The following is a 15,660-nucleotide window of genomic DNA, read 5'->3' as shown; positions in this document are numbered from 1 at the left end:
TCCTACAGCGGACTGCGAACTGCCGAAAGCGGCTTCCCCAAACGCATCACATCGGCCCTATCTGATAGGCACAAGATGCTACAACCGTTTCTACATAAGCGGGAAACAATACCAGCCCTGCACCATCCGTATCCCTGACTTTTATCTTACCAATTACGCCTGATCTCTCCAATTAACTAATCAGTTAAAATATCTTGGACTAACCCTCGACCGGCAACCTCAGCTCGTAACCATCCAACAGAAAGGCCGAAATAGACTAAAACTACTAACAGGCCGAACTTGGGTAACTCCCCTCCTCTATTCTCCACACATGGAAAACGCTGATTCGACCCACCCTCTACTACGCAGTTACTGCATGGATTTCCACCCCACCAAATTTCTATACGTTTCTCCATATCCTTGGACGACATGCACTCTCTCTCGATTTCCACATTCTTTTATCTGCCCCACAGGTATCCTCTACTATATCATCATATTACCGCCCTTCCTCACCTATTTCGAATACCTTTGGATCTCCTATACCATCCCCAAACCACATTCCAATATCCCATTGTCGACCCTCTGGTAACCAACCCCTGTACGTTGTTGCGTGTTTACAAGTACGTCCCACCATCCCTACACCAATATCCAATCCCAGCAAGACGTTAACCAACTCCCTCTCCCAGACAATGAGACTCACCCCGATATTTATCCCTCCAAGCAACCTTAACTCTTCCCCATCCATCCCACTCGCATCAGGGCTACTCTGTCCTTTTCCCTCTCCATCCTTACTCATCCATTTCCCCTTGTTAGCGCTAGCCTACCCACACACCAGAATCCTCCATGCCCTTTTGTTTTTCCAACCTGCTGTCTTTCCACTATCCACTCCAACACCAACCTTCATCTCATAGATTTCCTACTAAACAGACCCCTGAACCCTATGGAACATATTCTTTCAACCTGCAAACTTCTCTACCAGTTCACGTCCTTTAGATTTCAAGTGTAAGTGCAGTACTGCAGTGCTTTTAAATTTGTCTCTCTTTGATTTTTGATTTAAAAAAGATAAACAGTCCTAATGTTTTTCTCATGTTTGTTACATTTTTAAAAATGTTCTTGGCTGAAGAACAGAACATTGTACCGCTGGCTGCCAACCCCCACCCACAGGGGGTAGGAGGATGAAATAACAATAAACAAAACAGTTCTGCCAGTCAGCGGGTTTTTGCTCCTCACGATGATGGCAGAGACTGCCATCGAGAGCTCGAGTGTTTTAGTTCGCAAACCTGAAAAATTTTACTCAACCAAACTATGTGCAACCGCTTTTTTCCGTATAGGTGATCCAGAAGAGTTGGGTATTATTGGCAAAATATTGTATCACCGATTGTTTGGTAATCTATGAGAAGAGCCTCATTTGTATCTCATACTACTTACTGAGCATAACATGCCTGCCAGATGGACCAATGAGACGTTCTTGTTTCAGGGCCATTCGCCACCAAGCCGTGTGTTTATAATGCTAGTTTCTTTTAAGAAAGGGTAACAGATATATATTAATAGTAAAAAACTGCCACACAGACTAGGGATGATTCTATATGAAACGGTCCAAATACTGTCGACAAATTCGTTTCTACGTTTGCTCTTAGACAGCTTTCCGTTCAGCTGGCATCGCCATTGTACAATGTGTTTTAATGGTTAATTCTTCATCTAAAATATACCGTACGCCTCTTGCCGACGATTCTCTGGTGGTAGCTTTTGCATACAAAATTAACTGCCAATCTTCCGATACCATGTTAAACAATTTCTTAATGTTTTCATATGTGGGCAAAGTTTTGGGTCTTTGTATGGATCGATATTCCTGTTTCATCACTTCAACGTTAAGCAAACAACACAATTCTTCTGGAAAGCCGTGTAAACTAATCCAGTCACTAAATAAACACTACTCTTGAGTATGTTTGGACATCATGCACCAAAATGACGAAACTAAAATGTTATTCAAACATCTCTGACAGACCTTTTCATCTGGCCTTCATATATATTGTAACTCACATATTCTTAGTGTACAATGTACTAATGTCTGAAATTTTTACAGGATCGAGCGATCTCTTCAAGACAATCACAATCATTCCCTGCATCGATCGTGTCGACAGCGATGCGTAAGTTTCCTAGATGCACATACGAGTTAAGAGTTTAGAGTAAGTACAGTGCTCTTGTTAGACTAACAACTGTAATGAGCGTTAGTTTTATTTAGTTCCACTGCTTGTGACCAAACGCCACACACACAAGAGCAATGGGAAAAGGATTTTGGGTGAACAATCGCCATCAGTCATGTTCAATATTTTTCTACAATTCCTCAGATGTGCTATTTCTATATTAATTGAATTTATTCCACTTCAGAGACGACAAAAACAGTAGGTATATTGTGTTCATTCTTTCTTTGTGAGGTGTTTAGTGTGTTAACTGTGTAACTCTTCAAAGACGATTTTGATTTCCGTTTTGCAGAGAAGAATCTTCCTGTACTTGAATCAGCTCAGGCGTAAATAGTGATGACATTAATCTTAAATGTACTACCGTCATTTTGAGGCTTTCAGTTTTTGTCCAGTACAGGGCTAACAAAGAGTCCCTACTCAACATACCTATGTCTGTCCTGAGCTGTACGACGGAAACTAATGTTGTTAACAAGACAAATGTCTTCTCAGCTTACAAGTAATTCAGGAATTTTATTTTCGCTGCAAACCGTGTAGCGGATAATCAGTACATTTGGCCTTTGTGCTCCAAAGGCCAGCATGTTCGAGTTCTGACTACAGCAGTGCATATGTGTTTATATTTATTTTGAATTCAGAGTGCTGAGACTGTAGCAAGGGCGAATACTGTATTAATTGCTAATGCAAATGGAAATGAAGTCCCATACTTCTTGACAGAGCGTAAGGGAACGATACGGAAGAGAGGAAGAGAGGATATAAGGTGGGAATTTAAGGAGATGGGACCTGGATAAACTGACTACACCAGAGGTTGTACAGTTTCAGGGAGAGCATAAGGGAACAATTGACAGGAATGGGGGAAAGAAATACAGTAGAAGAAGAATGGGTAGCTCTGAGCAGCTTTGAGGGATGAAGTAGTGAAGGCAGCAGAGGATCAAGTAGGTAAAAAGATGAGGGCTAGTAGAAATCCTTGGGTAACACAAAGTATATTGAATTTAATTGATGAAGCGAGAAAATACAAAAATGCAGTAAATGAAGCAGGCAAAAAGGAATACAAACGCCTCAAAAATGAGATCGATAGGAAGTGCAAAATTGCTAAGCAGGGATGGCTAGAGGACAAATGTAAGGATGTAGAAGCGAGTATCACTAGGGGTAAGATAGATACTGCCTACAGTAAAATTAAAGAGACCTTTGGAGAAAAGAGAACCACTTGTATGAACATCAAGAGCTCAGATGGAAACCCAGTTCTAAGCAAAGAAGGGAAAGCAGAAAGGTGGAAGGAGTATATACAGGGTCTATACAAGGGCGATGTAGTAGAGGACAATATTATGGAAATGGAAGAGGGTGTAGATGAAGATGAAATGGGAGATACGATACTGCGTGAAGAGTTTAACAGAGCACTGAGAGACCTGAGTCAAAACAAGGCCCCCGGAGTCGACAACATTCCATTAGAACTATTGACGGCCTTGGGAGAGCCAGTCCTGACAAAACTCTACCATCTGATGAGCAAGATGTATGAAACACCCAAAATACCCTCAGACTTCAAGAAGAATAAAATAATTCCAATCCCAAAGAAAGCAGGTGTTGACTGATGTGAAAATTACCGAACTATCAGTTTAATAAGTCACAGCTGCAAAATACGAACGCGAATTCTTTACAGACGAATGGAAATACTAGTAGAAGCCGACCTCGGGGAAGATCAATTTGGATTCCGTAGAAATGTTGGAACACGTGAGGCAATATTGACCCTACGACTTATCTTGGAAGCTAGATTAAGGAAGGGCAAACCTACATTTCTAGCATTTGTAGACTTAGAGAAAGCTTTTGACAATGTTGACTGGAATACTCTCTTTCAAATTCTGAAGGTGGCAGAGGTAAAATACGGGGAGCGAAAGGCTATTTACAATTTGTACAGAACCCAGATGGCAGTTATAAGAGTCGAGGGACATGACAGGGAAGCAGTGGTTGGGAAGGGAGTGAGACAGGGTTGTAGTCTCTCCCCGATGTTATTCAATCTGTATATTGAGCAAGCAGTGAAGGAAACAAAAGAAATTCGGAGTAGGTATTAAAATCCATGGAGAAGAAATAAAAACTTTGAGGTTCGCCGATGACATTGTAATTCTGTCAGAGACAGCAAAGGACTTGGAAGAGCAGTTGAACGGAATGGATAGTGTCTTGAAAGGAGGATATAAGATGAACATCAACAAAAGCAAAACGAGGATGTTGTCGAATTAAGTCGGGTGATGCTGAGGCAATTAGGTTAGGAAATGAGACACTTAAAGTAGTATAGGAGTTCTGCTATTTGGGGAGCAAAATAACTGATGATGATCGAAGTAGAGAGAATATAAAATGTAGACTAGCAATGGCAAAGAAAGCATTTCTCAAGGAGAGAAATTTGTTAACATCGAGTATAGATTTAAGTGTCAGGAAGTCATTTTTGAAAGTCTTTGTATGGAGTGTAGCGATGTATGGAAGTGAAACATGGACGATAAATAGTTTGGACAAGAAGAGAATAGAAGCTTTTGAGATTGGTGCTACAGAAGAATACTGAAGGTTAGATGGGTAGATCACATAACTAATGAGGAAGAATTGAATAGGATTGGGGAGAAGAGAAGTTTGTGGCACAACTTGACTAGAAGAAGGGATCGGTTGGTAGGACAAGTTCTGAGGCATCAAGGGATCACCAATTTAGTATTGGAGGGCAGGGTGGTGGGTAAAAATCATAGAGGGAGACCAAGAGATGTATACAGTAAGCAGATTCAGAAGGATGTAGGTTGCGGTAGGTTCTGGGAGATGAAGAAGCTTGCCCGGGATAGAGTAGCTTGGAGAGCTGCACCAAACCAGTCTCAGGACTGAAGAGCACAACAACAACAACAACAACGGAAGGCTGCACCGCCGTACTAAGCAAGGTCCTAATGGAGGTGGTTTGCCGTCGCCTTCCACCACCCGGAATGGGGATGGATGATGATGAAGGCGACACAACAGCACCCAATCATCTCGGGGCAGGTGAAAATCCCTGACCCCGCCGGGAATGGAACCCGGGGCCCAATTTCGGGAATCGAGAACGCTACCGCGAGACCACGAGCAACGATTTCGATTCGATTAAATCATAGGTTTAAAATTTCCGAGCTCGCCGGAAAATACTATAATTTCAGTGATCTGTACGTAACTTGATTTTTTTCGGTCAGTTCGCAGTTAACCGGGAACTATGCCCTATCTTTGGCAGGTCACCTGCACTGGCACCGTCTGGCAGTCATCGGGGGTGCAAACCTTTACGGAACAGAGCCGACAAAGCCGCCAATCTTTTGTATCTTTCTTCCTCGTGCTGCCAATACCGATCTACAGAAAAGGGTTATTTGAACACCCTTGCGGGTTGATACTGGCTGCAATTTTCAATAACATCGTGAAGATGACTGCTATATACAAGTACAACACTTCCCCTTGCTGAACAACGTAATCAGAGTAGAAGTTTGCTATTATATGTTGACGAGGAAGACATGACGGTATCAGTCTGCAGTCAGGTTGATTTTGTTTCTTTTTATTTTCTGACTTATTCACCCCGGCAAGAATGACAGACCTTGCACAGTAGACTCCGAAGAGCATTGCCATGCTATAGGTGTGAGCATCCGTGTGAAAATATGTTCTCTATATGAACTGAGAGCTTTAAAAAGTCGGGGGGGGGGGGAGGGGGGCGGGGAATGGCGCTGGGCTGCACAGCACTACATACAATCATCGAGTTAGTTTTCAATCCTACAGTCGAGATCACCTTGGCTTAGTACTAAGCAGTTATAAAAATATAGCTTCCAGAACATGTCTGGTTGCCCTTTAATTATCCTAGTCGATATTAAATAGTGCAATGCTCGAACATAATAAAAACAACATTAACACTGTGGGACGAAAAAAAGGCGTAAGCCAGAAAAGTTTTGTATATGGCGTCACAGTTGAATAAATCACTTTTGAACCACTTTCTCCACTTTGAGGAGGCATGCTTTGATTGTTAATTTGGTTCCTAACCAACGGAATTTTCGCAATCATCCTTATTTTTCTATTTCATATTTTTAACTTTCGCTGATAACATAACATTACTCAAAAAGTAAGTTACGTTTCTTGTGTGTGAAAACAATAACGAGGATTTCATAACAAAAATGTGCGTCTGTTGGTATTATTAACGTAAAAAGACGTATTGTGCCGATGCCGATGAAATACGCTTATCACTTAATATCAAAGAAACATATTTTGTGTACTTTGTCAGTTTTAGTATTTTGGGCACATTACCTTTTCATTCTCACTGGAACAATTGCACATAAAATGTAAATTTTGGAATCTTGGCTCCTCTTGGATATATACCAACCGTCCAAAATGTTCCCGGACTGAGTTTATTCCTGGCGTATAATCGACATCGGTGCAGTAACTACAATGGATGTTTGAACTAGCAACACTTAGCAATAGATGTGCATTCGACTTGCCAACTGTGAACTGGGTGTGTGGAGTACTGGACGTGCAATCGTAATACGACAGTGCTGTTGCTTCACAAATCGTAAAGCAACAACATCTCTAGCTCAAGTGACAAATACATTGGCCAGCCAGAGTGGCAGAGTGGTTCTAGGCGCTACAGCTTGGAACCGCGCGACCGCTACGGTCGCAGGTTCGAATCCTGCCTCGGGCATGGATGTGTGTGGTGTCGTTAGGTTAGTTAGGTTAAAGTAGTTCTAAGTTCTAGGGGACTGATGACCACAGAAGTGAAGTCCCATAGTGCTCAGAGCCATTTGAACCATTTGTCAAAGACATTCCCCAGAATGTTTTGATAAATAATAGAGTGATACAAAATTTTCCCCCTACACTTTTCCTCAGAACAAGAACAGCCATACGTTGACGTCTACTGTTTCTGACAAAATTATCACTTATGACAAGACTTAGTGTAATCAATTGGACCATACCACAAAAGGACTAGAAAGTAAACTAAACTCCTCCAGAACAGGCCAAGAAGACCGAACGCTACCTACCTGCCACCGCGTCATAGGCGTCACTGGATGCGGATATGGAAGGGCATGTGGTCAGCATACCGCTCTCCCTGCCGTATGTCAGTTTCCGAGACCGGGACCACAAAAGGACAAAACGAAGAAATTCGAGTGTAGGGTTGGCTCTTTGACAACGTGACCGACATTGAAGGCAACGTGATGCGTAATTTGGGTAACATTCCAAAGTATGACTTTTCTGATACTTTCACGTGCTTGTATGATTGTTATGTGCATTTCACTCAAGACGGAATTGCGAAACATGGGTACATAGTATCAAAATTCAGAAAAAGATTGTCGATTTGACACGCTTCCCGACAACATGTTTTTGAACAGGATGAAAGTGAGGGTGGCTCTCCTGAAATGAGGCACGGTACAAGTAACTACAGTGGCCCTCCCAATGAAGAACGGCCAGTAAGGACTATTCAGGAATTCTCATGTGGAAATATGACAGTGGACGGATGACCACAAAGGTTTCATGATTCATACTAAGAGTTAAAGCAGTCTACCCTAGTACATCTACGTCTACGTGACTACTCTTCAATTCACATTTAAGTGCTTGGCAGAGGGTTCATCGAACGACAATCATACTATCTCTCTACCATTCCACTCCCGAACAGCGCGCGGGAAAAACGAACACCTAAACCTTTCTGTTCGAACTCTGATTTCTCTTATTTTATTTTGATGATCATTCCTACCTATGTAGGTTGGGCTCAACAAAATATTTTCGCATTCAGAAGAGAAAGTTGGTGACTGAAATTTCGTAAATAGATCTCGCCGCGACGAAAAACGTCTTTGCTTTAATGACTTCCATCCCAACTCGAGTATCATATCTTCCACACTCTCTCCCCTATTACGTCATAATACAAAACGAGCTGCCCTTTTTTGCACCCTTTCGATGTCCTCCGTCAATCCCACCTGTTAAGGATCCCACACCGTGTAGCAATATTCTAACAGACGAAGAACGAGCTTAGTGTAGGCTGTCTCTTTAGTGGACTTGTTGCATCTTCTAAGTGTCCTGCCAATGAAACGCAACCTTTCGCTCGCCTTCCCCACAATAATATCTATGTTATCTTTACAACTGAAGTAGTTCGTAATTTTAACACCCAGGTACTTAGTTGAATTGACAGCCTTGAGAATTGTACTATTTATCGAGTAATCGAATTCCAGCGGATTTCTTTTGGAACTCATGTGGATCACCTCAAACTTTTCGTTATTTAGCGTCAACTGCCACCTGCCACACCATACAGCAATCTTTTCTAAATCGCTTTGCCACTGATACTGGTCTTCGGATGACCTTACTAGACGGTATCCTTAGCGCGGTGCACTGCGGTTATTTATTGCACACTGAAGTACATTCTTACTTACAGTAATTACAAACTAAATAATGTTTAGTGCCTTGCAGAGTCGCTGACTCTGCCACATAACGACAGATAGGAACCAGTTCGCTAGTGAACAACTGTAAATTAACATAAAAGATAGCATGTCATGTCACACACTATCATTTAATGAAATTAGTCTTAGAAGGTACCAGCAGCTCGTAAAGCAACTTGTTTTTGTTTTATGTTACAGAGATTCCAGAAGAGGTAAGTCATCCAGTACATTTATTGAACGAACCATTTCCACAGAGATGCAGGTAAGTAGTTTGAATTAAACGGGACACTTTCAATGATCTCTGACCCTCGCCTCACGAGTAATCACGTAGTGGTGGTGGGTAGCACATTCTTTCCTGGTCAGCGGCAGAATGCATTCCTGCTGACGGTGTTCTGTTGCTTGTATCAGGAAATCCCCCTTAAAGTTGGGCCGACTTTACGGATGAAATTTCTCATCATTTTAATTCACATGTTGCCCACGTGCTACCAAAGTTTCTTAAGGTAAATTTTATTTCTTTCGTATTGTTGAAGTGCGACTCTAAGGTAACGCACATAAATGTGCACAATGAATGCAAAGAAAATTAGTGAACTGGGTGATATATACTATGAAAAATTTTCCACTATTTCTATGGTTTAATAAGTTGTACTCTGCCTGTGGTGGCTGTAGAGTTACTGTTTTATATAATTTTGATATTGTAGAGTTGGTAATGTAGACCTATTAAACCCTATTAGTTCTTAAATCCACTAGTGATAGTGATTTTTTATATATAAATTGAATTTTGGTGAAAATTACTTGATGTAAGGATTCGGTGATTCGATCATGTGAATGTCATGTTGAAATGACACTGTAAATGAATTCTGGTAGACGTCATATTCTATATGGATTTGGTGAGTCTAGCTCTGTTGCATTTCAGTTAAATCATCTTCTGGGCTACGACACTTACTGTTAGTTATCTCTTACCCTCGATCGAAATAGTAACGAAAGTTTCACTCTCTAACTGAACATCAAAAGTATAGCTAATGATGCCTCGTCAAGTACTACAATTTTGAAGTCTAAAAATATCGTAGTATAGTTCGAGGAAATTCTTTCCGTGTGAAAGTGAGCCGTTAGTACTGTTACATTATAAGGGTTTTGTGAGCCTCAGGTGAACATTCGACGAGGTGAAAACACTCTCCAAAGATCTTTAATTCATTAAACAAAGCTTGAAATGAAGCATTTCCTCGTAACTGTGTGCCTTAGGAAAGTAAATCTCTTTTGGCTTTCATAAATGAACCACCACAATATTAGATACACCTCGGTCAAGATGATCGGACAAATATTTAAAAATTGTTGACTACGAACATATGAATTTAGGATTGATGTGCTTTAATTTCTATTTACCACTAAGAAGATGAGTATACTCTAAGTAATGTGTAAAGACAGAAGTGACTAATTTCACTGGGATTGTCTGTAATACCTCAAACCCATATTGGTATGATTTATAGAGCCCCCAAACAGGAGAACAGACTAACAGCAGTGTAATCTCACATTATTTCTACATGACTTCGTGGTATGTCAGTTGTTATATTTAGACATGATATTCACTCTTTGTGGTTAATTCCCGTTTGTTACCAGTCTTTCTTTAAATACACAATTGCCCCACACTGAGGTGAAAAACGTCATCGGATACCTCCTGATACCGTGATGGACCTCCTTCTTCCCAACCTAGTGCAGTAACTCCACGTGGCGTGGACTCAACAAGTCGTTGGAAGACCTTTGCAGAAATAATTGCCTGTTTAGCAGCCCATAATTGTGAAACTGTTGGTGGTGTAGGATTTTCCTCACTAACTAGCCTCTCGATTGTGGCCCATACTTGACGTCGGGCAATCTGTGTGGCGAAATCATTCGCTCGGATTGCTCAAAATGTGCTTCAAACATGTTGCGGCCAATTGTGACCAGTGGACATGGCGCTCTCTTTTCTATAAAAATTCCACAGTTTTAAGTTGAAACTTCCGGGCTGAGAGGCCGTGGTCGATGTATAAAATTTCCGCCTAACGTTTCGTCTCCATCTACGAGAGACATCTTCTGAGGTCGTCCGGCTACTGCCACTGAGGCTCCAGGTACTCTTTCATCTATAGAGCTCATAGAGGGAATCACCATTTGTCACGTGATGCCGACGGTATGCCTATCTTTGGAAGGCGTCATCGTTCTCGGTTAAGGGTAATCGATTGTCATTCTGCTGGCGCAACGTCGACATCCGTATTTTGTCTAACTTTAAAATTTGCTCTTTTCTATTAAAATTTTTATGGTGTTTGTGAATCTCTATTGCTTCTCTATACATGCTCGCATGATAATGGGATGTTCATGCTAGAACGCTTGTCTCATTAAATTTAACTTCGTGCTTCCCATCTCGAAAAACATGCTCAACTACATCGAGTTTTCGATGTGTCCAGCGAAACCACCTACCAGCAGTTTGCCTCAAGCGGAAAGGCGGGCACTGAGGGAGATCAATGCGGATAAAAGCACTATAGTACTTGCAGCTGATAAAGGAAATGGTACGGTTTTGCTGAACACCGAAGATTGTCACAAGTAGATTAGTGACATTTTGGATCCCACTACGTATAAAAAACTTCAGAAGGATCTTACAACCAAAATTTTGAGAAATACCAATCAACTGGTAAAACAATCTTCTCTTTCTTTGGATGATATAAAGAACAACTCTGCAAAACGGAAGCTTATCCACCCAGTCTTTATGGACTCCCAAAGGTACATAAACCAAAGGTCCGGTTGAGACCGATTGTGAGTGCCATAGGATCTCCAACACAAGAGGTGGCCAGATATCTCGCCTGATTGCTACAACGATACATTGACAGAAAAGACAGTTACATTAAAAACTCGGCGCATTTTATTGAAAAACTGAGGGAGATTAACATCAGCCCAAGTGATATTCTTGTAAGTTTCGATGTAGTGACATTGTTTACCATGGTGGCTGTAAACGAAGTTATTTCATATATAGCAGATATTTTTACGACTGACATTGTGGCTTTACTTAAACACTGCCTGACGACAACTTATTTCCAGTACAACAACGACTTTTACGAACAGATCGACGGGGTGGCGGGGGAAGCCCTCTCAGCCCTGCTGTTGCAAATTAATTTATGGAGATCTTCGAACTGCGAGCGCTGCAGACTGCCAGTAAAAAGCCAGCTAAATGGTACCGCTATGTTGAAGACATATTTGTAGTGTGGACTCATGGTGAAGAAGAGTTGGATGTCTTCTTGGTGCACCTGAACGGCATTAACCCGAAGATACGGTTTACGATGCAGAAAGAGAGCAACGGTGAACTCAATTTCCTGGATGTGTCGGTAACTAAACGGGCGGATGGGACGCTGGGTCACAAGGTATATTGAAAGAACACTCACAGGGATCGATACCTCCACAAGGAATCAAACCATCATCCTAGGCAAAAAAGAGGTGTCATGAAAACCTTGGTGGACAGAGCCAACAAAATCTGCGAGCCGGATTACTTACAAGATGAACTAAATCACTTACGGTCAGCCTTCATGAAAAACGGATATACCAGCAAGGAAATTGATCGAGCCCTCCATCAAAGAAGAAAAGAAGTCAGAAGTCCAGAGCAACAACGGTCACCTACTGGAAAAGTTTTCCTACCGTTCATTAACAAAGTCGCGGACCGTATCGGGAAAGTCCTGGCCAAGCATGGGATCCAAGGAATCTTCTGATCCACCAAGAAGATTAAAAAATATTTAAGAACTGCAAAAGAGGCCCGACACCCCCTAGCAAGACCTGGGGTATACAAAATTCATGCAGTTGTGTACTTTATATATTGGAACAACGAAAAGAAGTGTAAACACCCGCTTAGCCGAACATAAAAGAAACTGTCGCTTAGGACACATCGAAAAATCGGCCGTAGTTGAGCATGATTTTCGAGATGGGAGCCACGAAATTAAATTTAATGAGACAAACTTTCTAGCACGTACATCCCATTATCATGCGCGCATGTATAGAGACGCAATACAGATTCACAAACACCATAACAATTTTAATAGAAAAGAGGAAGTTTTAAAGTTAGACGAAATACGGATGTCGACGTTGCGCCAGCAGAATGACAATCGATTACCTTTAATCGAGAATGATGACGCCTTCCAAAGATAGGCATACCGTCGGCATCACATGACGAATGATGGTGCCCTCCATGAGCTAGATGAAAGAGTACCTGGAGCCTCAGTGGCAGTAGCCGGACGACCTCAGAAGACGTCTCTCGCAGATGGAGACGAAACGTTTGGTGGAAATTTTATACATCGACCACCGCCTCTCAGCCCGGAAGTTTCAACTGAAGACAACACCGGCCGTGAAAGCCTACACTGTATGATTAATTCCACTGTTGTTTAGGATGACTGAGACCTTGAATGGCTGCAAATTGTCTCCAAGTAGCAGGTGGAGCTAAGGATCCAATCCATTACAAGTTAATACGTCCCCACCATTGTGGAGCGACCATCAGCTTGCACAGTACCTCGTTCACAACTTGGATCTATGGCTTCGTGGGGCCTGCACCATATTCGATCCCTACTATCAGCTCTTACCAACTGAAATCGGGACTCATCTGACTAGACTACGTTTTCCTCTCTCTAGTGTCCACCCGACATGGTAACTAGGCAAGGAGAGGCGCTGTAATGTGTTATTAGCAAAAGGCACTCACGTCGGTTTTCTGCTGCCACAGCCCATTATCACCAAATTTCGCTGCACTGTCATAACGGATACGTTTGTCGTACGCCCTACCTTGATTTCTACGGTTATTTCACGAAATGTTGCTTGTCTATTAGCACTGACAACTCTAAGCAAACGCCACTGCTCTAAGTCATTAAGTGGCGGCCGCCGGCGTTGCGTTGTCTGTGTTGATAGGTAGTGCCTGAAATTTGATGTTCAGGACACACTCTTGACACTGTGGATCTCAGAATACGAAATTCCGTAACGATTTGTGAAATGGTATGTCCCGTGGGTTCTGATTACTGCTACCGTTCATTGTTTAAAGTGTGTTAATTCCCGTCGTGAGGCAATAATAAAGTCGGGAACCTTTTCACACGAATCACCTGAGTGCAAAAGACACCTCCGCGAATGCACTGCCCTTTTATAGTTTGTGTACGCGGTATTACCACCATTTATGTACGTGCATATCGCTTCCCATGTCTTATGTCATCTCAGTATATTATGTTTATATTCTTTCTCAAAAGTACAATTGCGGCTGGCATCACTCCAGCAATAACACTGTATGGCGGAAATTGGTTTCTAACAATAAACTGAAGAACTTACCATAAAAGCACTGCTCATCGTTTCACACGAGAGCTAGATGTTTGTTTCTCTGTAAAAATTTTACAGTCTATGACAGCACTGTATGGTAGTGAAACATGGACTATGGGAAAACCGGAACAGATGAGAATCGAAGCACTTGAGATATGGTGCTATAGACGAATGTTGAAAATTAGGTGGACTGATAAGGTAAGGAATGAGGAGGTTCTACACAGAATCGGAGAGGAATGGAATATGTGGAAAACACTGATAAGGAGAAGGTACAGGATGATAGGACATCTGCTAAGACATGGGGGAATGACTTCCATGGTACTAGAGCGAGCTGTAGAGGGCAAAAACTGTAGAGGAAGACAGAGACTGGAACACGTCAAGCAAATAATTGAGGACGTAGGTTGCAAGTGCTACTCTGAGATGAAGAGGTTAGCACAGGAAAGGAATTCGTGGCGGGCCGCATCAAACCAGTCAGTACACTGATGACCAAAAAAAAAAAAAATGACCAAGCGAACTTACATTTCAATAACACAAGAGATCTTTAAAACCCTCAAACCAATTTCGCCTCATGGTGACGCTGCGTGCGTGGATTAAATCGTGCTGACATAACGCGCAGCAACCGACGTACATGAAACGTCAGTACAGGTGTATTTAGAGAGTCTCAAACCATTTTCATGGGCGCACGCCTTCAGTATAGGTAAGGTTCCTGATGGAGAGTTCTGTGGATTCTGTGGAGAAGCAGGACGGCCCAGGGAACACATTTAGAAGACAATATGCACCGATGAGTCTTTAACGTGGTAGTGGGTTACTGTTCACCTTCAGGGTAAATTAAATTACAAGCTGACTGCCATCAGTAGAGTCGCTTTGCAGCTGTGGAGAGCATTCCAGGATTAAAATTCATTGGAAGTACTAAGAAGACCGAGCACATGCTAACGCTCAGTGTCAAGTTCGTTAGATTGTCTTACGTGCCACAAGACGTTCGAAAAGTAGTTGCTTTCTTAGTAGAGAGAGAATTTCGAGACCGCTATAGTATTCTCTAAATTGTTCCACTGGTGTAACTGAACTTAGGTAACGAAGCTGTACAGTTTTTTTCCAGTAACTGTAAAATTTTACCTTGAGTGAGAAGTGTGGGCTCTGTCATAGGTTTGTGAGTAGTGCGTTACAGTGTGCGATTTGTTCAAAGTATTTTCGTTGGGGATGGATACAATGGGGAAGACAGTGGACATTCTAGTGAGATCCTCTCTTGGGAATGCAGAATGCAGAATCTGTAATAGAAATAAGTTGATAGAGGGCAGGAACATAGGATCTGTGCCCTTCAGGTGCAGTTACAACATGCAAAGGAGGAACTAGCTAAGTTGAGGAGGGTTAAGGAAGCTGACGAATGGGAACTGGCAGTTGGCAAGAAGGCAGCTAGGAGGAGGAGGTATTCAGATGGTTATAATTTGCGTATATGCAATAGATTTGACAAACTGTCAGAGTTGAGCGGGGAGGAACCTCTTGTAGCTGTAGGTGTAGGGAACATACAGCAGTCCTCAGCAGTTAGCAGGCGTAGGTCAGTTGCAAAGGCTAACAGAAAGAGGAAGGTACTGCTGCTAGGTAGTTTGCACGGTAGAGGTGTGGGCCAGCAGTTGCAGGAAGTGTTGGGGAGTGAGTACCAGGTCACCAGCATTGTATAGCCTATTACGGCGTTGGCTCAGGTGACTGACAGCATATGGGGGTTATGCAGGAATTTTACGAAGGAGGATCAGATAGTGATAGTGTGTGGAGCAGGGAACAGTCTTAATAGGGACGGGGAATATGAT

General features: G+C 42.2%; 1 protein-coding gene across 1 annotated transcript in view; it reads left to right on the top strand.

The window, feature by feature from the left end:
• LOC126419509 (uncharacterized) overlaps nt 1-15,660 on the top strand; it is a 101,561-nt gene that overhangs the window by 51,407 nt on the left and 34,494 nt on the right. The window contains exons 5-6 of the mRNA XM_050086699.1: nt 2,063-2,126; nt 8,759-8,772. Coding sequence (XP_049942656.1) covers nt 2,063-2,126; nt 8,759-8,772 — 78 coding nt within the window. The remainder of the gene's footprint in view (nt 1-2,062; nt 2,127-8,758; nt 8,773-15,660) is intronic.

Source organism: Schistocerca serialis, chromosome 9, assembly GCF_023864345.2.
Source record: "Schistocerca serialis cubense isolate TAMUIC-IGC-003099 chromosome 9, iqSchSeri2.2, whole genome shotgun sequence".
NCBI classification, from domain to species: Eukaryota; Metazoa; Arthropoda; class Insecta; order Orthoptera; family Acrididae; genus Schistocerca; species Schistocerca serialis.
This window is presented reverse-complemented; position numbering and strand designations above follow the sequence as displayed.